At 38.8% G+C, this 25,509-nt stretch overlaps 1 protein-coding gene across 1 annotated transcript in view; it reads left to right on the top strand.

Moving 5' to 3' along the window:
* The window catches only part of DPP10 (dipeptidyl peptidase like 10), a 228,481-nt gene that overhangs the window by 156,540 nt on the left and 46,432 nt on the right, over positions 1–25,509 (top strand). The window contains exons 6-10 of the mRNA XM_035130088.2: positions 3,590–3,642; positions 3,725–3,806; positions 18,006–18,126; positions 19,458–19,612; positions 21,566–21,663. Of these exons, the coding sequence (XP_034985979.1) occupies positions 3,590–3,642; positions 3,725–3,806; positions 18,006–18,126; positions 19,458–19,612; positions 21,566–21,663 (509 nt within the window). The remainder of the gene's footprint in view (positions 1–3,589; positions 3,643–3,724; positions 3,807–18,005; positions 18,127–19,457; positions 19,613–21,565; positions 21,664–25,509) is intronic.

The following is a 25,509-nucleotide window of genomic DNA, read 5'->3' as shown; positions in this document are numbered from 1 at the left end:
CTTACTGCATGTATATAAAATATAATTTATTCTAAAGCGCATTTGACAACTAATGCTTTTTAAAATATAAGTTGTTGGCAACATAATAGCAGCCTTTTAGAAATACTAAATATAAACATGTAAATGTATGTTATTGTAAATACAGTAAGTTTCTTATTTCCATATTTAAACCTAGAAAGATCACCATATTAAAATATGCATGTAATCTTCCTTTGACTTTAATATCTATATTACCGATGATACTGTACTAATTACCTGTTAAATCATACCTGCAGTCATCCTTGCAAGTACAGTCATACCTCTGGTTACGTTTGCTGCGGGTTGCGCATTTTCAGCTTAAGAATGCGGCAGACCTGGAAGTGTTTACTTCCAGGTTCTGCCATGCTCGCATGCGCAGAAGCGTTCTGCGCACTTCGCGCATGCGCAGAAGCACTCTATTGATGCTTCACACATGCGCGGAAGCACTGCTCCGGATACGTACTTTTCGGGGTGAGAATGGCATCCCGGAACGGATCATGTACGTATCCAGAGGTACTACTGTATGGCTGCTTTTCTATGGTAGCTGGAGTTGTTTTTCCATGATGTTTTCCCGTATGACTTGAGAGTTCCTTTGAAAGCCACAACCATATGGGCATATTCAAGTGAATACACTTGGTCTTTGTCATGGAACCTTTAACTTCCTCCCATGGGAGTGCTATTTTGCATTCCATTGACCCATATGATTGCCCCACCAACATGTTGTCTCATTTGACACTGTGCTCTCCTCACCATGTGGGGGCGAACCAGTTTCCCCGCAAATTGGGGTTCTTATAATGAACATTTACTTAAACTTTCCTAATTAATTTCAAATTCACTGGCTTTATGTTGGCATCACACCACTTTATAGAAGACGATGACTTTAAAGCCTGCTAAAGAATGTCATTGGAACTGCAGTTCATTGGCATAATTGTATATATGATTTAGTTGTTGGGCTGCCAGTTAGAGTGTTGGACCTGGGTTCCAATTCCTACTGAGGCATGAAGCCCACTGGGTGACCTTGGGCCAATCATTGTTTCTCAGCCAACCAGGATTGTTTGTGAGAATAAAATGGAGGTGTGGGGAGAGAAAAATCTATGCCACCTTGAGCTCCTGTGTTTATGTTTGCGTGCCCAGAATAGGGTGTCAGAGCAGTAAATGACAAGAGGCTTGAAGAATGCCACAACTTTTATTTTGGTTACAACAACCATGGCAGAGTGCAAGATCCATTCATTGTGCAGCCCCCTTGCTGTCCAATGTCCAGGGCCCCTAGCTCATGGGCTGAAGTATATAGGCCCACTTCAACATAGTCTAGTCCAGGCATCCACAAACTGTGGCCCTCCAGATGTTTTGGCCTACAACTCCCATGATCCCTAGCTAACAGGACCAGTTGTCAGGGAAGATGGGAATTGTAGTCCAAAACATCTGGAGGGCTGAAGTTTGGGGATGCCTGGTCTAGTCCCACGCAGCTTGGGAGTGCTGCAACCCAGCACAAAGCAACATCCCACTATCCCTTAAGGCAGTGTTTCCTAAACCTGGGTCTCAAGCTGTTTGGGGACTACAACTCCTACAATCCCTAGCTAGCAGGACCAGTGGTGGGGGATTATGGGACCTGTAGTCCAAAAACAGCTAGAGACCCAAGCTTGAGAAACACTGCCTTCAAGAAGATCTTCCACTGGGGAGCGGGGAGCTGATCCCTTGCCTTACTCATCAAGAGATCTTGGTCAATTCCTCTACTGCTAAGGGAAATTGTGAAAGAAAAAATATGTATCAATATCATCTAGCACTGTTGCTATAAGGAATGCAAAAAGCCCACAGGTAAAAGTAACCAGTGTCTGACTAATACCATAGCACAGTGTATCTTGAGGAACAGGCAAAACAGCAAAATGAACCAGGTAAACAAAAACAAAGCACAACCTCTGTAACTAGGGAAGGAGACTGGGGAAGTCTTTATCACACTGGGCTGGGCCTATTTTACTAGACCATGAGCCAACCAGAGAAAGGCTAATCCACTCCCAGGCCTGGCTCCCCTCCCCTGGGAAGCCAAGCTGAAGCCAATTACCCACCTGAAGTTGGGCTTGTCCACATTCCAACCCAGCTGTTTATTGTTGCTGCAGTGGCTGTGCAGCCATGCTTGTTTGCATTCAAACAGCAGTGTTTCCCACCCTCACTGTGCTTGGGTGCAATTTGGGAATTTTCAGGTAAGGTGGAAAATTGGGTCATACCACTGTATCTAGAGTTTCATTCCAGAAATTTGGGTGTCTTCTTTTTTTGTAGTTGTTCTGAGCTGTCCATGTATTGCATATATTAGATCAGCCTCTATTTTAATTGAATGCTAATTCAGTTCTGTGCTTTATTAATTTATAATGTGCCTGTAGGTTTGAAAACATCTCATATAGGAATTATTTTTAGTTTGTTGGTCTACAGAAATAGTTTGATGGAGTATTGTCCTTATTAATTTGTGGTTGTAGTTCCCTGCTTCAGCTGAAAACTAGATTAAGCTTTGGAAAACCTTATAATTATTAGTAAGTATTCAGTGTAACAAATTGGTTCCCCCCCCAGCCAAATATGTTTGGATAAAATAATTATTCTGAATCAAAAGTATAAACAGCAGGTTTCCAAGGGCAGTTATTTATCTTTACTGCAGTTTTGCAGGCATGATTTTTAGAGGTTTTAGAACTAAAAAAATGTTTTAGAAGGTAGAATTATGGATGTTAGGATCCCAAGGGTGTCTGTGTTTATTTGTTTGAACTGCACAAACAAGAAAAAAAATCTAGGCTACAATTCAGCACAAAAATCATGTGGTCTCCAGTGACACTTTATCCTGGCCATGTTCACACACATGCAAGTACCTCTCTTGACTTCTCTTTTCTTGATTATTTAATGCTTCATAACTCACACAGCTGAATGTATGATTCTACTGCGAAGTATTGTGCTCGTGATAGTGTTTGAAAGTTCAGTCTTTAGTAATTGATCTGTGGTGCATATTCAAAGATACATGTCACTGAATGGTGTTATACTCATTAAGTGATAATAAACATGCACTTGTGAACTGGAACAAAGAGTAAAGGTAAAGGGACCCCTGACCATTAGGTCCAGTCGTGGATGACTCTGGGGTTGCGGTGCTTATCTCACTTTACTGGCCGAGGGAGCCGGCGTACAGCTTCCGGGTCATGTGGCCAGCATGACTAAGCGCACGGAAACGCCATTTACCTTCCCGCCGGAGTGGTACCTATTTATCTATTTGCACTTCGTGCTTTCGAACTGCTAGGTTGGCAGGAGCAGGGACCGAGCAACGGGAGCTCACCCCATTGCAGGGGATTCGAACCACCAACCTTCTGATCGGCAAGCCCTAGGCTCTGTGGTTTAACCCACAGTGCCACCTGCGTCCCAAAGAGCACTAACAACTAAAGATAGCACAGCTTAGCACAGACCAAGCACACTTATGCAAGCCTGCCACGTTAATTTAGACAATGTGATATCTAACATCATGAATAAAAGTTTTCTTCTCCCCAAGCTTTCCAAATGTATCCCATGACGGTGCTCATGTCTGCTCTTTCTCCTTGTTTTACAGGTTTTTCATTACTCGTATACGGCTTCATATGTGATATATAACATACGTACGAGGTAAGATGGTGTTATATAGATGCTGTTCTGTGCCATGTAATGGTGCAAATGTGTTCAAGTAAAATGTTTACCTTTTTTCAAGGGAAGTTTGGGAGTTAAACCCTCCGGAGGTAGAGGATTCAGTTTTACAGTATGCAGCATGGGGTGTACAAGGCCAGCAACTGGTAAGACAAATAATTTTCATATTTATCTGCGGTTGTGCTTTAAAAGGGCTGTTATGTGTATGGGGCGGGGGTATAAAATATAAAGGGAATTATGGTTATTATTCTGGATTTCTAAGCATTTAGTCATTTTAATCCACTTGAGGTTTCCTTTCAAATAAGGATCTACTTGAGTAGACTGCACACACATCTGAGAATAAGGAGACAAAACACTAGATTTCAGATTAAATAAGAGAAACAACTTTATTCATTAATTAACCTGTAGTAGGTTGTGATGTATTTACTTGTCTACCAGCATCCCCATGAACTTGCGATGAAGTTGGCTGAATGGTACTCTGCCCACTTTACCAAGTACACAACAAGCCACGTATCCTTCACACCTCACACATCCAGTGACCATCCCTTTGGGCTTATTAGTTTTTATTGTTGAAGTGGACAAGTCCCTGTCCTTATCCTGAGCTCAGTAGCTCTGAGAGACAAGTCTAGGGATTCCACATTTACTGTCTAAGTGACATCTCTTGAGTACTCCCAGGGAGGAAAAGAGAGTGTAATTATAAAGAAGTATAAATACAAGATACCTTTAAAGACTCAGTGAAATCATTTATTGGTTCAGTGCATTTGCAGTTTTGTGACTCTTCTGAATACTTTTATCTCAGTCCAGAGTTCCATTGGAGGAGATGGAACTCCACCACATTTTTTGATTGCCTGCTTATTTCAACAGAGTCATTTATTTCGAATGTTCAATTGAAACGAATAGGGAATTCCTTCCAGGTGCAGAGCTCCCATACACACACAATAGCTCAGAGGTCCACAACTGTTATTCAAAGTGTGGCAATTAAACAGAATTCTTCATATGTTTGGCCAGAGCTAAGCAAAGATGACTGCATAGCTCTGAGGTATCTGGGATATCTGGGACTGTCAATGGGAGCTTCTCCTGCTATCGGAAATATGTGTGGCAGGCAGATTATGCAACACACACACACACACACACACACTTTGCAGAAGGAGACAGAGAATGCAAACCAAAGTTTCCTTTTCTTGTTTGGAAGTTGAGGTGCTGGGGTTTCTCTCCTCGCTCCCACTCCCTTGCACACATATGCCTTCTAGCTCCAATAGCGAGGACCATGTCAGAGGTTTTTGCCCAATCCCAGCTTTCTTACCATCCAACAACACTTTTACAAGTTCTTTTACAGGGCTTGTTGTTGGGAAATGAAGTCCAAATGTTGAAAAGAATGCCCATCAATTGGGGGGGGGAGTCAAATATTTTATTGAGGCAGGATGAAGGGACCTGGGCCCCTAGGAGTTGGTGCACACACACACACATATTCAAAAATGAGTATGTTTTATTGTTGCCTTAAGAGATAAGAGACAGATAGTCTATGCAGCCTAGCACTTGGTAAGGATATATTGCTTCATGTATCGTTAATCAAGATTGCACGAATGGTGAAAAATGCCTCTGGTTAGGATGTATCACATTAAACAAATAGGGGCAGGAAGCACTGCTGAAGGGAGAAGTAATTGCATCCATCTGGAACATGATTGGTAATGTTTAAATAATTAACTATGCTAATTTATCAATACATCAGAGCATAACAACAAAATTAAATATGTAGGAAATATGAGGAGAGCAGCTAACTGTAGCATGCACACTTGACAGAAAGGCAGGTAAAAGTACAGAAGACATAAAGGTTTCCGTATATATGCTGCAAGATGTTTCCAGGAAGAGTGGGCTTATTTCTTCACACTTGGCTATATAACACAGACAACTAACAATATAATGGAACATAAGCAAGAACACTCTTTGTGACTGACTGTTGCTTCATCAACTTGCACATCCCTGAAACCTTTGAAAAAGACTGTGTGTGTGTAAAAGCAATGGAAGCAAAGAATGATTTTGTCTAATTGTTATGTATGGAAATATTTGAACAGATAAACAAGATGGCTGGGAATTAAGATTCCGGGGGGGGGGGGGAAGGAGGCTAATGTAATACATTTTGGCTAAACATGAACTTGGAATCACAATCTTAAGCAGTTGTCTGATAGGTGCACAGTTGTGTTGATGTAAAATATCAGCTTCTGATACTGTTAATAGTGCAGTATGACCCACTTTAAAAACCGTTTGGGTGAATATTAAAACTTTAGCAAAATGTATATCTAAACTAGTTAAGCAGGATTCATCTAACCAGTCCCATCAGCGGAAGTCCCATATGAGGATATCCATTTGCGCAACGGAGCTTCCTCCTCCCTCTGTGCACTCCAAAATTAGTTCTGGTAACTGAATCCTGAGCCAAAACTGAAACCAGATGTTAAGGGTACCCTGGTAAAGGGGTCCAAGGAAAAACTTTTGTCCAAAGGCTCACAGACCTTAAAATGTCACACCGGAGGAAAGGGTTCACTTTAAAAAAAAAAAAATCCCAGTGCAATAGCTCCATTCCAGTTTGGAAAACTGGATGAGAAGAAACACCTAGAAGCAGATATGAATATTTGTCTCTTGGAGAGACAAACCACAAGCCTGAGTTTTAATGTAATGCTAAGCCAAATGATGGCTTAGGTCCAGTAGTACAGGAGCAGTTCAGGAAGAGGAGCAAAGCAGCCATGAATTTTCCTGTTAGCAACCACATTCTCATGCACCTATGCTTAGCCATGATTTGGCTTAATGAAAACCAGGTCTACTTCTGTTCACTTCTCATATCTTTGGGAATTCTCTAACCAAGGTTTAGCGTCCCTGATTCTTGCATATGCTTGCATCCTTAGGAATCATGTTGGAATAGCACTCTAGATAAATCATTTCATTATAGAAGCTTAATTCCTATTAGCTATATAACATATTCTAACTTTCAAAATATAGTTTTCACACAATGCAACACATCTGTTGTTGTTTTTGGAAGATATTGAGTTACATGTTTATACCACCATAATTAGTATTTAGTACCCTTGGAATACTTAGCATACTTTGTTGGGATTTTATTTATTTATTTGCAATGTAAAGAGGGCGAAATATGACAAAGTTTATGAGCCAAGTGGGAAATTAATTAATGATAATGAAGCCTCTTTATAAATAAATATATTAAAGGTGCTATTATTATTGGTGTTTTTTTTCAAAGCCTTTTGCTAAGCTGCTAGATGAAACACTTATTTTTCATTCTTCTCCTAATGAGACAAATAGTAATAGCACTGACAGAAAGATAAAATGCTTATTGAATATATTATGAAAACCATGTGTTGATAACTGAGTTGTAATTAGGAATCAACCCCAGGATTTTTTTTAATGGATGTGGGTAAAGAGTTTCCAGCCATGCTGCCTAATTGCATTTGTGTGCACTTGTCTTTATATTTGACTTATTGGGGCATCTGAGGGATTATTTGTGAGAAAAATGCATGGTTAGATGATGAAGGCTCATCTAATATGAAACCTTAAGGAGTCTGCAACTGTTCCTTTCAGATACATCAAAGTCAGTTTGGTGTGAATTCATCATTTACTTACTTAATTACCAGAGCTTCACATTTTAATATAAGCATTGACTTTCACAAGAAAATAACACAAAGCAAGCAGATCCTGTAAAGAGCAATACCTTGTTGTAGCAGCAGAAATTCTGCAATTCCAGCAATTCCTACTTTGGGAGGCTAAATCTGTATAGCTGCCATTGCAGTGGGAAATCAGCTTTGAACATGGACTTTGTTGCATTCTTTAGAGAGCTGATTTCATTTCTGCATTGATTCTTTCAAACTGTGTCATTAAATACTTCCTAAATTTGGCAGGGTGGGTCCCTGAATTCCAAGCTAGGTGGTTCCCCCCCCCCGAGCAGCCGATGTATGTTCAAACCACAATTAAATGCAAGAAGTTGTATCTGCCTGACTAAACTCAGAGCATCCCCCCATAAACAGTATTTTTATTTTTATTTGCTTCAAACTGCATGTTATACATTGTCTCCTTTATTTTTATTTTTTATAATTATTTTTATTAAGGATTTTCTTGGGTTATAAAGGTACTGCAATGTCTCTTTTTCTTTTTCTTCCATGTATCATTTTTACACATCAATTTTACTTGTTGAGACATTATGAGGAAGGGGGGAAAGAGGTGGGTGGGATGGGGACTTGTCTCCTTTATAACGATGGCTGTGTTTTGGCTATAACAACAGTGGCCTGTCTCATATCCAATTCCAAAGATTTGGAGTATATTTACTTGCACAAGCAGTTCTGAGACCACCTGGGACCTGCTTTATCTTAGTTCTTGCCACAACTCAGCTTAGGCAAAAGTATGTCTGTATGTTGAGGGTGGGGAGAGACATTTCTAGCTGTGTTCTGATGAATACGTGTCATTCCATGTCCTGGATATGCGTAATCAATGAAACACCAATTGAGATGTAATAGTCCTCTAGGTAATGTGCAGTTGTAAAAAATTATAATGCTAAAGCACAACTGTCAGATAGATAATGGCATTGCTGCAACTCAAGCAGAGCAGAGATAATACAGAGCCCTTTTTCATTTTCTTAAGATTCTGTATGCCACACTTATCCTAGCCACATTTAGGGGTTTTGCCCAATGAGCTGTGAGATTCTGAGAAAGAAACAAAGTACCTTTAATGAACCTATCTGAATACACCTCTCCCACTCCCTTATATTTTATATTTTTGTTTTAATTAAGGACTCCCACTGTGACAAGCTGTAATTGTGTCATTCACATTAATTAGAAGAAGAAGTACCTCTGGTGAATGAGTGAAATAATTGCTGGTATTTATGATGATTGTGCATTGTTATTTGATAGTTGTGTCACTGTCAATGTTACATGTAGGTTTTGAACACAAAACCTACAAGATATGGACAAGTTTTCTGCTCTCTCTGTATTTCTGAAGCAAGGGGAAGATTGATCACACTCCTTTTTAAGGTTAACCTTTTAGATCACTTGGGTCTTGGATTTGATGACATGTTTCAGAAGTTAAAAAGTCATTCAGGATATTTTTATTTATCCATTTATTTTATTATTATTTGTATCATTTATACCCCACCCTACATCCAGAGATTTTGTGACCAGTGACAAGAATATCAGTCTAAAAAAGTACCCTCCCTAATAATTAAGAGCAGAATAAAATGCACCTAATAATTCATCACAGAAACTGTAAAAGAACACTGTCATTTCAGCTGGGCATTATTAACTTTCAAAGGTACGGCTGAAGAGCCAGATTTTAAGGTACATCTGAGTGAAAACAGAGTAGATACCTGTTTCAAAGGGGAGAGCATTCCACAATTAAGATGCCACATTTTTCCTGTTTATGGTACAGTACTTATTATTATTACCAGGAATACTATGATTATAAGTGAGGATATGATAGGTTGCTCCAAATATATTAAGGATGAATGTCACGCATCCACTTCGGTCTTAAGATAAAGGTTGTAATTCTGGGGATATAGGGTATAGTATAAGAAATCCAGATTCATGTTATACACATTCAGATTCAAACACAGATTCAGAATCTAATCTGATTCAGGATGTAACTTCTTTGGAATTTCAGCTTTAATTGTATTGATGTATGTTTCCAGTCTGGCACAGAAAAGCTTGAAAGTGCATGTCAAGTGATGGCTGAAAGCTTAGTAATGAAAGTTGTGATCTACACAGCCTGCCTTCCTTTGTCTCTGTATCTTTTACTCTCCCTTTGCTAGCGTGGAATATGCATTCAATTAGTGATGCAAGGAGTGAATGTCTGGACTGTGGGTGCAGTGGTTGGATCAGCAGGTCTGGTTTGCTGGCTTAGGCTGTGATTCTATACACATTTCATTGGAACTCTGTTTCATTGAACTCAGGGGAGTAGTATCTGAGTTTGCATGTCTAGAATTATCTGCACATATTAAATACAGGTGGTGGCCATTTTGTGTGGGGGTTCTGTTCCCGACCCATGTGTGCATCAATGGAGTGTGCGTAAGTATGACCCTCCCTATTATAACCCACCCTGCCCCCTTCTGGGTACAAAAGGACCTGGACGTAAGCAATCATGCTTCAATTGGACATGCCTAAAATGGTTACCACCTGTATAAAATGTTTGGTCACTTCTTATTTTGTTACATTGGGTTTATAATTTGTTACCCACTTAACTTGGATTAAACTTCATGGAACTCAAGATGACTTCAGCATACTTCTGAATATATACTTCTGAGTATATTTGTATAGGATTGCATGGTAAAGAAAAATGTTAATAATTATTCCAAACTTCAAAGAAATTCATGTTTTATCTCAATGTTGAGCATTGCATATTGACGACCAGGACAACATGATTCTTGTCCATTTACTTGTGATGGATTAATTTCATCCACTATTTTTGAGGTTGGATCAATTATGTACACAGGAACAGGAAAAAGAACAAATAGATATGCAACTAGCTCATATGGGAAAACATCTTGAAGGCTTTAAATCATTCAGCTAATTAGCTGGCAATATCACATCAAGGAGAAATGTCATATAGGCTAGACTTTTAATGTAATGGGAGCTGAAGAATAGGACGTTTAGTTATTTGTGTCATGGATGATAGAGAAGTTGATTACCTGAATATAAGCAGGATATGCTGACAACATTTATTCCTGGAAATCAACATAGAGTATATTTCACTTTGTAACCATCCAATAATTTCAATAATAAAATGATCTTCATCATGTTGCAGTGAACTTCACCATTTAGATTTGCCACGCTCCGTTGACCTTGTACAGTTCACTTCCATTTGATGTTCCTATTTGTTCTCCATTTTTAGGAAAATGGAAGAGTCCAAACTAAACAATGGGATCCTTTATTACACGTCTTTCAGTATTTACACACTTGGAGTGACAATATTTTTACTGACCCTTTTATACTTTTTGCATAATCCACATTATGTATAAAACCTATATTTTAGTCTGATAGAACCAAAGATTCTGCCGCTTTTATTTTGACTTAATAAATACCCATTTTGTGAACATTTTACCTGCCTGTGAAATGTGCTCCCCTTCAGTGATCTTTTGGGTTGATTTTTCACCACTGTTTGACACGCGACTTCTTTCCAACACTTTGCTGCATTTTTCCGTGGGCCAAATACTAGTCCTGTCTTACAATATTATATAATATACAAAAGTTAAAAAATATAAGAAATAAGACAATAAAATAAACAAGCAGAACTGACAAGAATACAAGATTAATATTCTCAGCAATATAATATAGTTAGAATATTCCCATATGTTTATTACAAATCACACAAGAACGTTTCAGTGAGGTGTGAATTCTTGTGTACTCACCACATCAAGACATCGGACATTTGTTATTATCTATTAGTCTAGAACATTAAGTTTAAGGAGGTTATCAAAGGGTAAATTGTCACAAAACCTACTGATCCTTGAAACGTACAATGAATAATTCCATTATCTTTGATGGTGCATTGTACTTATCCAATTGCAATTCTCTTTTCCCATCAATCAGCTGATAAAACGCTGACACTGACCTTTAAAGCCCTAAATGGCTTGGGTCCAAAGTACCTCAGCAAGAGTCTGAATAGTTTTTACTGCATTTGTGACTTTTGTATTGAAAGCCATTTGGTGGGAGTAATCTAATGGATGGAACAATGTGATATAAAATCTTTCTCCTCTGCCATCAACCTAGTTAAATTCACACTTACACTCAGCCTAGGAATCCCAAGGGCCTCTTCTGTGCTTTTGATGCTGTGTAAAGGCCTATGCCTATCCCTCCCTGCATCCCCTCCAACATTTATCTGATGAAAATAGGGACGTCCCATTGCATAATGATAATTTTACTATTTATACCCACACATCTTATTGAGTTTCCCCTGCACTCTAGACAGCTTCCTATATAAAAAAACATAATAAAACATTAAACATAAAAACATCCCTATATAGGGCTTCCTTCAGACAGCTCGGGTAACTCCATACCCTCCAATATTCCTTCAATGAAAATAGGGGTATCCTAAGGAAAAGTGGGACATTCCGGGATCAATTCAGAAACCGGGATGGCTTCTCTAACTCAGGAACATCCCTGGAAAACAGGGATACTTGGAGAGTCTGTCTCTGCTCAACATTTTGCTGCCTAAATACAATCCATCTGTATTGACCTCCTGAAAAGGAATATGACTTTCAGCCATTTTTGTGCTTAATTTTGGGTTCAGTCTTGCTCAGTTTGTGTACTGATGTTCCCCTACTGGGAACAGGCACACAAAGTCAAGTGCAATGTGTGACTGATTGAAAGCCCCTTTGCAAACGGCTCTGCACTACTCTTTGTAGAGGCTGCCTGCCTTTCCTTATCCCCCCCCACCTACTACCTGTTGTCCCATCTTATGACAGCCTTAAAAGGTAAAGGTACCCCTGACGGTCCAGTCGCGGATGACTCTGGGGTTGCATGCTCATCTTGCTCTATAGGCCAAGGGAGCCAGTGTTTGTCTGCAGACAGCTTCCAGGTCATGTGGCCAGCATGACTAAGCCACTTCTGGTGAACCAGAGCAGCGCACGGAAACGCCGTTTACCTTCTTTTTGTCTGTAAAAGTGTGTGTGTATGTTGAATGTTTATGTTTTTAAAGAGAGAAATTAATAATTAAGAAATTAATAAAGTTTATTAAAAAAAAAGGTGGGCAGGAGCTGGGACCGAACAATGGGAGCTCACCCTGTCACGGGGCTTCGAACCGACCACCTGATCAGCAAACCCTAGGCTCTGTGGTTTAGACCACAGCACCACCTGCGTCCCTTATAACAGCTTTAGACTATGCCAGATTTCTCCAGGTTGGCCGACCCTGAGCTATATCAACCCGCGCTGGCCAGAGGTGGGATCTACCCAGATTAGCCCAACTCAGTTTTGGATTCGGCTAGATGCCAGTGCACAGTCCTAATTTCTATGTCAGCCTATAACCGAAATGCTCTGGGTACAGCATGTAAAAATGTAACATGAAATGTAACATATAATGAAAAAACATGAAAATACAGTTACAATACAAAATTCACCACAGCAAAAAAAAAACCCCAAAACTCCAACAAGCCTGGGGTTGGGCAATATATAAAAGCATATAAAAGCATTTAAAAAGTCACAAAAGGCCTGCTAAGTTATAGAAAAAAATTCTGAGAGAATTTAAAATGACCTTGTGCAAGAAAGCACAATGCCTGGCACAGATGTAAGTACACCTCTACATTTCAATATTCTTTCTTCTTACACCTTTTCTGCCTTGAACAGAGGCAGAAAAAAGTTCTTTTGCATGCAGAAGAGGCATTCAGCTTACAGAAGGGCACCTACTCATTCAACCCCTTGATTCTTGTGAGTGTGTCTAACATAAACACCATCCCTTAGCGATATCACCTTATGGCATAAAGCTTATGCAGTACTTTTAGAGAGGAAAAGGCTTGAAGTACATTGTGGCAGAGAATTTCCTTTGTCCTGTATCTGCAAGGGGTGTGTTTGTCAAGAACTTGGGAGGTAACCTGATTGCATAATAATAAGCTTACTGTTCCTGGGTGAGTACTGATTGCTTGAGCTTAAGAAGAAAATGGAGCCAAAATAGGTTATAGATATCATGCTATGGTATTGTAGCTCAAACTGCCTTGTAATAATATAGTCTTTTAACTTTGAAACCCTTGCATAAGTGGGAATTCCCAGGGCAGCCACAGAAAGAATGTGGCTGGTCAAGGGAGCCCTGGACTCAAAAAGGTTGAAAGTCACTGCCTTGAAGTATCAGAAGCTCTTGCCAAACCATGAAACTAGCAATTCCATTAATGTCTGTTCAGATAACGGCATGTGAACCAGTAACTGGGTCCCAAAACCTTTGTTTTTATCATCATAGAAATAATTACTTTAGCTGGATGATTAACGGTACATTTCATTTTATTATGAAACTATAAATATACAGTATCATGGAAGCTTCCTTACAGAGGTACCATGTTAATGCGACTGCGTCCTTAATTCTTCACAGTATCATAAAAAATGTGACTGTTATAAACTCTTAAGCCCTCTCTAATCCTAATTTCCGAAGATATATTTATTAAATAAGAAAATGGTACATGAATGGGTCTGCCAAAGGAGAAGAGCTCTGTGATGTAACATGGAAATATGCATGTGTGTGCATGTATTTGTGTCCCAGCTTGTAAATATTTCAAATTTACTAATCACTAAATAAATTGCAATCAAAGGTGTTAGTCTTCACACAGGCAAATTTTGGAGAAAAGCTTTTTTTAAAAAAAAAGAAAAGAAAAAGAAGGATTTTCATGCAAGGTAATATAGCCTGGTTCCACCTTTTGCCTTTTTCAATTTATTTCTTATCTTCATGCCAAAAACCAGGGAAAGCTTTTTAGGCACAAAGCCACCAATAAATTTATGAGAACACACTTGAATCTATATAGGATACCATGTAAGCAATTTCTCTTTCAACTATTTTCAAGAGAACTGCAGTTTCAGAATTATGCTATATATATCATCATAATATATAGGACTGCACTGAACATTCAGTACTTGCAATATAGTATTGATACAGTGAAAGAAATTACAGAAAAAGAAATATATGCCTCACATTGTTTTGATGCTCATGACTGGAAGAGAGCACCAAGAGGTTTTGATTTACCCTACAGGGCTGTTGTAATAATTACAACATGATAACGTTTTTGAAGCACTCTAAAAACCATGAAAGTGCTATACAGTTGTGATGTCCCTCTCACACCCACACACCAGAATGATCACACATGACAACCATATGAGGCTCAAGGGCCATAGCTTTATTAATAACATAGCAGACAACAACTTTGAAGTGCTGGCAATGCAAATCACTCTCAGAGTAATTTGGGTAAGGAAAAAATGTGAAATCTTCTAACTATTGTATACGACTATAGTGGTGAGCTGAGAGTCCGATATCTAAGCTTTGGAAGATGCACAAAATTTATATTGGATTGAGTACAGTGACCTGAATAATACAACTTCCTATACCTATTAGTGACATTTTTGCAGTCATCTCATTATCATGAATTATATCATATCAATTAGACCAGTGTTCCCCAAACTTGGGTCTCCGGCTGTTTTTGGACTACAGCTCGCATCATCCCTAGCTAGCAAGACCAGTGGTCAGGGAGATGGGAATTGTAGTCCCAAAACAGATGGAGCCCTTAAAAAAAAATTCCTACTTAGTCTTTGGCTTTAGTTTGTTGGTCGGGTAGCATATTTTTCCTTGTTTAGGTTGGCGGTGCTCTTCAAGGCAGCTAATATAAATGGCTGAGCAGCCGAAAGGGAGCAAATTCAGCTGGCATGGTCCAAGAGTCGGCCATTCTTAGCCTGCTCCCAAAGAGAAGCCAAGTGAGTACACACCCTTCCTCCACCACCACCACCCATGATTGTGTTTAGGAAGGAGAGACCTTAATCCCAGAATCCAGGGTTCAGTCAGACTTTGCTTTAGCTGTTGCAGCATGCTGTCCATGCTAAAAGGACCATGGAGGAGCAAAGTGGGTGCAAGCTTCTCTCCAGTAGACAACATGTTTGTGTGGATCTGATAAGCCATAGCTTGGCTTACAATCATATGTGAAGCAAATTATAGTGTCAGCCTTCAAGTATTTTTTAATGAGAAATTACACCCAGTGTTGCGATGAGGATTAACATGGTATGTGCCTGCATCTGTTTGTCTCTCTGTGTTATATGTGTGTTGTGTAATATAACTTTAAGTGAAAGTTTATAAATGTTTTGCATCTTTTCCAAGATGATACAGGAGTAGAGAAACAGAAAACAATTATTTTCTTTAGTAGCTTGGTATCTGAGATTAGTATTAAAAATAAATAACGACTATTATCTTTGTTAGCCCTGTAAATAACGTACAGTGCTACTTTTGGGTGCAATTCAACAGTGCCCACCAGTGGAATGGACACAATTGGTGGAATGGACTTCTCCTCTTTGGAAGATCTTCCAGGGCAGATTTTGGGGGCACAGTGGGGAAGGAGGGAAAGGTGAAGTCCCACGGCACAGGTAGAAGTCTACTTACACAACATTCAATCTTAAACCTGTGGATCTTATACCTTAGAACTGGGGCTAATGTAGTAATATTTTTAGAAGGCTAGAGAAACAAGCAACACTTCCATTTCATGCCTGTAGGTTATGTAGCCTTTCATTATTTTAATTATTACATGAGTTTCACATCTTTCCTAAAACGGGATGCTGTCACTTCTTTTATTTAATATTTGTAGAACTACTGATTTAACAGTCCTCTCATTTATTTAACAGTGCCTCTCATGGATTTATTCAAAAAGTTGAAATCATTTAAAATCCTTCTAAATACATTCCTCTTGTTTAGAAATTGGGTCATTCTGTACTTTGGGATTTGGCTTGGCTGAGTGCTGTATAGACCTGATTGGCCAGAGAACAATAGATTGATAGAAATGTTCAAATAAAAGCATAAAATGTGTGTGCGATAGGAAAGAGTGTATTGCTTTGAGCTTTAGGGGGCATGTTTCTTTAAAACAAAATTGCTTGACATTCTCTGTGGGAGTGCTGTGCCCCAGAAGCCCTGAGTGTTTGAGCTGAAGGAACAAAGGTCATACTGGTATGTGTAAAAATGAGAAGGTTTTGTGCTCTCCTAAAACGATTATAGTGATACCTGTGCATTTTTAAAGTATCAAAAGTGCATTTTTTTTTACACTATCGCTAGTATGTTCTTTTCTATTATGCAATTACGTCATAAAAAGTAATTAAGTTCTGTGAAAACACAGCTGTTCGTGGCTGCTGTTTACAAGCTTCCCATTGGAAAGGACAACTTTAATGAGTAACTTTGAGTCCCAAAGAGAGTGAAATAATAAGAGACTGTGGAAGATAAAGGAATAAACGTTTTAAAAAGCTAAGAAAAAATAGCCACTTAGTAGAGGACCACCATTTTTGGTATAATGCTGTAACACTTCATGGCCTGTCCATAAGGGATCCAGTATACAACCCTTTGTGTATACTGCGTACACAGTGTAAATTGCCTTTGTGGGACTATTGTTTTTTATTCAGAAATGAGAATTCATGGTTCTGGTTTGGAGCACTAGTATCCACATTGGATTTGCATATATATATTTATATATATTCTCTTCATTTATGATTCTCTTCACATGAGGCATCCCAAAGCGAATTACAATATAATGAAAACATATAAACGGTTCCAATATTTCCATAAATACTTTTTTAAAAAAAGTATACAGAGAGAGAGCAAAGCAAGAAGAACACATGCATCAAATCAATTTATATGCATATGGTGGCTGGTGGGCCCTGGAATTAGAATGGCAACTAAAAGGTCGTATATGTGGGACCAGTGCTTTTTTCTGGCGGTATGTGCTGGTACACAGTATTGGTACCTTTTTTCTAGAAAAAAAGAGCACTGGTAGATTAATAAATATAATTATGAATGGACATGTTTGCCAGATATTCAGGGAGGAGAAACTGATGTTAGGTGGCAAGGGCAGAGCGGGAAAGCCGAGCACATCATGGGGTGAGGTTAGGAAGACTGCACATTCTCCCTTCCCTTCCTATTTCTTGTGGGGCTACACATTTCACGGCTGGGTCACTCGGCTGTGACGTGCTTGGGGCCCAGCTGCAAGGGCAGGAGAGGCAGAGGGAGCTGCTCTGGTGAAGTGGGCTCTGGGGGGATTTCCCGGGCCCAGCTCACGGAGGGGAGGGATATTCAGCAACTAAACTGTAAAGTGTATTAGGTCTACTGTGCACTAACAACTGTCAGCACCACTAACAGATTGAATATTTATGGTCCAACAATGACAGCACGACAGCTGACACAGCTGGGTGGCCATAACACGGGTTGTAGGACTTCCAGAAAACTAGAAAATGGAGACTATGAAATAGCAAAATAAGCTTTAGCTTGTGGATATCAGCTGTGTCCTTCAGTTTCAGTCCTGTTTCAACATACAGCCTGGTATCTTGGTCCCCCTCAGGAACAGCATGAAGCAAAACAACATTTGCTATGTAGATGAATGAGAATATATTGGAGTTGTGAGAGGGTCAACAGGGTGAATGTGAATGTGCCTTATTCAGCTTCTATCCATTTCCACATTCTGGTAATGTCTGAAATCTACATCACAATAAAAAGCAGTAAATGGAAGGAAATGGCTGGTGGAAAACTAGAAAGAGTTTTCCTTTACATAATATTATTAAACTGCATATTTTTTTCCCTGTCACTGAACTTGAAAATATTCATTAGCTTCTGCATTAAACCTTTCCTCCTCTTACCTAATTTAGATTTACATTTTTGAAAATAACATCTACTACCAGCCTGATGTAAAGAGTAGCTCATTGCGACTAACATCGTCTGGAAAAGAAGGAATTGTATTTAATGGAATTGCAGACTGGTTATATGAAGGTAAATTGCACAGATGCAACTTTATTAGAAATGCAGAGGACCCACACATGTTCAATTTTCTGTTCATTATAGGACAATGCTGTTGATTTTTCTTTTTAATGTTTTCTTGCAAAATTGTCTGCATTATAACAAAGGGATGCCTATATATAAGCTTTTGTTTGTGATCATTTAAATTGTCAAAATCCTTCTTATTTTCTTGTTTCAAGAAGAAAACAATTGTATGGGGAAGGGAACAGAACAAGAACATACATTGTTTTGCATAACAGCCCTGAAAATTACTCCACCTATTTTTCATTGGCGAGAGTCGTCTGCAACTGGACCTAATAGTCAGGGGTCCCTTTACCTTTTATGCTCTACTTATAACTATTCTGATACAAAGAGATATAGGGATGCAGAATAATGAGGGAACCAACAGTGCCCTGGAAATTTGTGGTTATAAAGACAAGCATTAGAAATTGTGGTTCATGCAAGGCAGCTAAAAAGCTGTTGGCATTTTATATTTCTTACTGCAGCATCTCAATTTATTTTTTCACAAGACTATGGAAGGAGATACAGCCAGAGAGAGAGAGAGAGAGAGAGAGAGAGAGAGAGAGAGAGAGAGAGAGTCAATGAAATTATCAGGTGTTTCTTTCATTCATTAAATCATCCCACCAGTGGTCTTCACTCTGCAGCCTCTCCGGCTTTCCACAGATGAAGACTAGGTAAAGATATCATGAGGTTACTTCCCCAATTGAGTGTTTTCAGATCAGGAAGTGTGAGCAGCTAAGGAGACTGCAGAAAAGTTTACTGGAGAGGAAACAGACACACCACCTATGGTCAGCTCGAAAGAATAAAGTAAGCTGAGACCTCCAATTATGGAAATTCTAAGTGTTCTGAGAATGAGATCAAAGAAGAAGAAGAAGAAGAAGAAGAAGAAGAAGAAGAAGAAGAAGAAGAAGAAGAAGAAGAAGAAGAAGAAGAAGAAAAACCTTTTTGCAGTAAAAAAAAATTTTTTTTTGAGAAATTGAAGAACAGATTTCAAAACAGTAGCAATCTAGTTGGATATACAAAATCACAGCCTCCTGGCTGTGCTATGGCCTAACTGGTACACAAGAATGTAGCATTGTCTGTTTGCTCTGTTTAATTTATTTTTAACAGTAAGAAGTTTGCCAACAGCAGCAAAATGTGTATATAAAGCAATCTTCAGTGAGATTCTAAACAACAGTGGAGAAAGTGGAGAAGCTGTTGTGGGCAGCCAGTGGATTGGGATTCTCCCCTGAGATTGGGATCTGAATTATATGACAATGGTTAATTTCATGGGTTTTAAGAACATCTTCCCTCCCCTCCCCCAGAGGAGCTCCTTCATTCTCACATAACTCACTGGTGGTCACCTGATGGAGAGAGGCTGGCGTTTCTTATGATAAACGACTCATTGGTGCCAAACATGGTTATTCCTCGGTTTACTGGATTCCTGTATCCCAGAGGAAAACAGTACCCTTATCCAAAGGTAAGGAAACATTACATACAATCTTCATTACTTGCATAAGGTATAGTGTTCAGTGTTACCAAATGAGTTATTTCAAAAAGGAAAGGAAGCCATTTTTTGTTGTCATGGTTTTTACAGAAATTACTGTACACAATGTTTTCTCAAAAAGCTACAAAAGCTTTGTTCTTTTCTAGATTAAAGAACAAAACAAAAGTTCTTTTGTTTAGCACAGGGCAATATAACTTAATATATTAATATAACTACTCATATGATGCACATCTGGAGGGTCTGGGTATATTTTTTTACAAGCATTTGGATCAGCAAGATTTCAAGGATATATTTTTGCTGTGAATATTTGAATTCACCTATCAATATTAGTAAATCATAAATCAAAACTAATATAAACATAACAAGTTAATAATATCATGTAATAGGATCTGTTTGACAGTTGCAATTATTCCATTTAACTAAATTAAATTGTTAAATGATATGACAGTGCCTACAACTGAATGGCAACACTATTTTTACTTAATAAATCAGTTGATATCCTGTTTCTTTTCAGTAGCAGGGAAATTAATCTCTAGAATCACTTTGTTAGTTTTCTTTAGCAATGTCTTATTCTATAGTGCCAAAAGGAAAACAAAATTAAAGACAAAATGTACAATAAAATTAAGCTTTGGGAAGAGGAAATGAAAGTCTAGTTCCATTTATCACAGGCAATGCAGAATTATGCTCATAAAACCTTTACCTTTATTTAATACTTCTGTTAGCTTTCAATTCACCATAATTAATTATGAAGCTAGTGATCTGGTAATATTGACAAAGGACTTTGTTATTGCAGTACAGTATTCCACTTCATTACTACTGGAATATTTATGACTGCTGCTGAGCCAAAATAGGGTTTCCATGGCACTTTTTACAAATGCTTTCATCCCATACAAAAAGCACCAATCCATTTCAGCAACTTTGACATCCCCTTGTGAGAAGTGTTTGCAAGGTGATGGGTGTAAGGGAAGACAGAACGCATCCCTCTTGCTTAGGCAACATTTCCTCATCCTAATCTAATAATATATGTAGTTGATTCAGTGCAACATTATTGGGATGGCATTACACATTCAAATGGACATTTCAGTGAAAGGAATGAAATGCATATGGATGGCATCCACATTCAGGTTCTGCCCAAATTCTGCCATGCAGCTAGCAATCTATGATTTGAATTATTTCAATGAAAACACATATGCAATGAGAAAAGAATGTCAGACTGCTTGCTTTCTGCAGCAGTGATGATACATCCATCCCCCATCAGAATAAGGGTAATCTGAGAGATTCATTTGCCCTCAGTGGTATCTTGAAGTGGTCCTGATTGGCTCTTTGATGCCTTGATAATGTAGTCACTATATAATTCCTGATTAGCTAGAATCAGTCAGTGACAAAGAAGATTAAAAAAACCAAAGTAACACAATGGCAGCAGCATATTTGGGCTGTAAACAAGTGATCACTAAGGTTAGGTGTATTTCTTTCTTTCTTTTTCTTTTTACACAGTTTAGCTTGAAAGCTTGATTTCCACTTTTACATGGTTTGTGTATGCACTACACATCTTCCCCATACTACAAAGACAGGAGTCAGAATAGTCCATCTAGAAAGTCAATGTTTTCAGTAATAGTTGGTCTTTCCCCCCATTTTAGATTAAAATTCATATTCTAAAATCATTTTACACTGGATATGTAATGCATTCCACCAGGCCTACAGCAATATATGTTTTCTTGTATGTAGCCACTCATGGCCTCATAGCAGGGAGCAGAGGGTTGGACATTTTCAGCAATTGGTTAAGACACATGAATTCAACTAATGTATGTATTCGATGACAACTGGTTAGCTATGTTATCCATCTTTTAACATTTTCACATACAGCTATGGTTCTTCTCTGTGTCTTTGCAAATACATATCAGACTTATTCATCCATTCTTTTCAAAGGCAGGTGAAATGAATCCAACAGTCAAGTTATACGTAGTCAATCTGTATGGACCAACACATACACTGGAACTCATGCCACCAGATGGCTTTAAATCAAGGTAAGCAGCTATATTATATGAAAATTAACAATCTGTGACTCTCTTGTTGTTGTTTAGTCCTGTCCGACTCTTCGTGACCCCATGGACCAGAGCACGCCAGGCACTCCTGTCTTCCACTGCAGTTTGGTCAGACTCATGTTGGTGGCTTCGAGAACACTGTCCAACCATCTCGTCCTCTGTCGTCCCCTTCTCCTAGTGCCCTCCATCTTTCCCAACATCAGGGTCTTTTCCAGGGAGTCTTCTCATGAGGTGGCCAAAGTATTGGAGCCTCAGCTTCAGGATCTGTCCTTCCAGTGAGCACTCGTTGCTGATTTCCTTCAGAATGGATAGGTTTAATCTTCTTGCAGTCCATGGGACTCTCAAGAGTCTCCTCCAGCACCATAATTCAAAAGCATCAATTCTTCGGCGATCAGCCTTCTTTATGGTCCAGCTCTCACTTCCATACATCACTACTGGGAAAACCATAGCTTTAACTATACAGACCTTTGTCGGCAAGGTGATGTCTCTGCTTTTTAAGATGCTGTCTAGGTTTGCCATTGCTTTTCTCCCAAGAAGCAGGCATCTTTTAATTTCGTGACTGCTGTCACCATCTGCAGTGATCAAGGAGCCCAAGAAAATAAAATCTCTTACTGCCTCCATTTCTTCCCCTTCTATTTGCCAGGAGGTGATGGGACCAGTGGCCATGATCTTGGTTTCTTTTGATGTTGAGCTTCAGACCATATTTTGCGCTCTCCTCTTTCACCCTCATTAAAAGGTTCTTTAATTCCTCCTCTTTCTGCCATCAAGGTTGTGTCATCTGCATACCTGAGGTTGTTGATATTTCTTCTGGCAATCTTAATTCCGGTTTGGGATTCATCTAGTCCAGCCTTTTGCATGATGAATTCTGCATATAAGTTAAATAAGCAGGGGGACAATATACAACCTTGCCGTACTCCTTTCCCAATTTTGAACCAATCAGTTGTTCCATATCCAGTTCTAACTGTAGCTTCTTGTCCCACATAGAGATTTCTCAGGAGACAGATGAGGTGATGCCATTTCTTTAAGAACTTGCCATAGTTTGCTGTGGTCGACACAGTCAAAGGCTTTTGCATAGTCGATGAAGCAGAAGTAGATGTTTTTCTGGAACTCTCTAGCTTTCTCCATAATCCAGCATATGTTTGCTATTTGGTCTCTGCCCCTTCAAAATCCAGCTTGCACTTCTGGGAGTTCTCGGTCCACATACTGCCCAAGCCTGCCTTGTAGAATTTTAAGCATAACCTTGCTAGTGTGTGAAATGAGGGCAATTGTGCGGTAGTTGGAGCATTCTTTGGCACTGCCCTTCTTTGGGATTGGGATGTAGACTGATCTTCCCCAATCCTCTGGCTATTGCTATTGCTGAGTTTTCCAAACTTGCTGGCATATTGGGTGTAGCACATTAACAGCATCATCTTTTAAAATTTTAAATAGTTCAGCTGGAATATCATCACTTCCACTGGCCTTGTGACTCTACATGCACAAATAAATTGAAGTTAATCTCTGTTTAAGATAACAGTACTGCACCGGTTTTCTGGAAGTAACATGTAGCTGGAAAAAACAGCAGGATTATCAGTTTGGGTTTAAATAGAGTGTACTTTATTATAAGGCTTGTAATGGCCAATGCATTACAATGCAATGAACTAAAGTACAATCCTTTTTGCATAATAACTTGGTCCAGATTTAGTGGTTGTCATATACAGCATACTGGGTGTGAGATGCATGGGGCCCACAGGATATAAGGGGCCCACATATACCCTTAAATTTTGAACTGAACGAATTTAAAGTTACAGTACTGGTGTTAATTAGATTATTATTCTAATACAGCTTTGTCATGTTAATATTAAATATAAATATGGACCCATGATTTCTACGTAGTACATAGTGAAGACACAGGCATCATATTTAATTAAACGACTTCTCTTCATATTTCACCTCCGATCAGAAGGTATGTAGTTGGATACAGGTATATCATCAAACTCAATTTGGAGCCTCTCCAGCAAAAAAAGAGGATTTTGCACAAGGAGCCATTACAGAGTATGGCCACCTCTGTTCAGGTTCTCTTGACATCATAGCCAACCAGTATTAGGAAACTACAGCCACTAAGTTACAGCTTGCCAGTTTCTGTTCCATCTCTTTTCTTACTTGGAACCACAGATAATTCTTTGCATATATAATGCCCAAAATTGACACTCTCTTTAAACTGGTAATCCCACTCACAGGCTTGTATTCCAATAAAGTTTTTATAGAATTCCTAGAATATTGATGCTTCCCTCCTCTTTTAAGCACAAAGTTCTTTACGGAAACTGGCCAACCCCAGAACTAGAACCTGTAGCCATTACTTGTAAAGCCCACCCAGGATTCTTTGAGGGAAGCCATGCCTGTGAAAGTGGTAGAAATGTGCACATATAGTGTAGATGTAGATGTTACCTGATTGTACCATACCAAGGCCCAGTCATACCTGGAAATGATTCTAACTCATCCTTCTGGCTCTGATGATCAAACATGGCTTTCTCTAATCATTTCAACCAAGTGTAGGCACATAAGTAATATCCCACCAGCTGAAAGATTGCAAAAATGCTGCAGATCAAAGTGACAACAGTCTTGTTTTTAAAACTGTGGTTCATACATTCTTACTAAAAGCATTTGATATATTCTCTTTGAGTTGGAGCTTGTTTAAAAATCCATTCTGCCGTTACTTTACAGAAGCCTTGAGGACCAGGTACATTTCTAGGAAAATCCATTTTATCTATGAAATCATGCTCTGGTTATTGAATATTGCTGCTCTAAAGCAGTATAAACCATACACATATATGGTGTGGGTGTGGGTGTGAGAGACAGATTGTCCAATTTCTATCTCTCCTTCCCCCACTCCACAGAAATTGTGTGTTATTTTATATACATTGAAAACAGTCCTTACTCTAATGACTGTGTATGTTAAGATTTCTGTCTTGGTCTTGCTCTGTGCTGTTGGGGTTTGGATAACCCAGGCTGGATTCTGACAGTTTTTTATTCTAATAAATGTATTAGAATGCATTTGAATGCAAACAATTTGAATCATCAAATTAAAAGGGGGAAAGCACTAAAACATACTTTCCCAAAGAGATGGTATGTGATGAATAAAAAGATAACTTGTTAAAGTTCCTTTCTAATCAAATAGGAGCTAAACATCAGGTGGAATGAGTAGTAAAACATTCCCAAATGCTACAGATGTCAGGGCATATTCAACTATGAATTCATTCATTCATTCATTCATTCATCTATGTTGTTCTGAACTGTATCTCTCAGTCTTTGCATGCACATCTGTAGAAATACCTCTGTGTGTGTGCACATATCTATATTTATACCTATATCTATATATAGTGTGATTCATCATTCCTACAGTTTGGAAATATAGGTATATATATTTCAGTAAAAACAATAATGAACATTTAATCAAATCTACATTAATATCATGCTAGCCATATGCTATGATCCTCTTGCTAAAATGTGCTTCATTCAGTACAGTAATTGAAAATTGCATCCCAGGTTCCTAGAGTAGCTTAAATTAGGGGGGTGCTGATTCGGAGGCTTTTATGTGGAAGAGAAAGGTGAAAAGTCATCACCCCTGAACATTGGAAATTTCCTGTAAAAATGAGAGAAAATGTGAAATATTCCCTGATTTTTGGGTGTGTGTGGATTTGGAGTGATACTTACCTTAATATGGTTACAATTATGCGTATCCTTCATTTACTTTAAACCCACCCCAGTAATAGCATTGAGTGTCGCAGCCTCCTCAATGGCCCACATTTCCCATAGAAGGTCTTGTGGGTAAGGAGTCTGCTCGTAGAGTAT

Source organism: Zootoca vivipara, chromosome 1, assembly GCF_963506605.1.
Source record: "Zootoca vivipara chromosome 1, rZooViv1.1, whole genome shotgun sequence".
NCBI lineage: Eukaryota > Metazoa > Chordata > Lepidosauria > Squamata > Lacertidae > Zootoca > Zootoca vivipara.
Note: the sequence above shows the minus strand (reverse complement) of the source record. Positions and strands in the feature narration are given on the sequence as shown.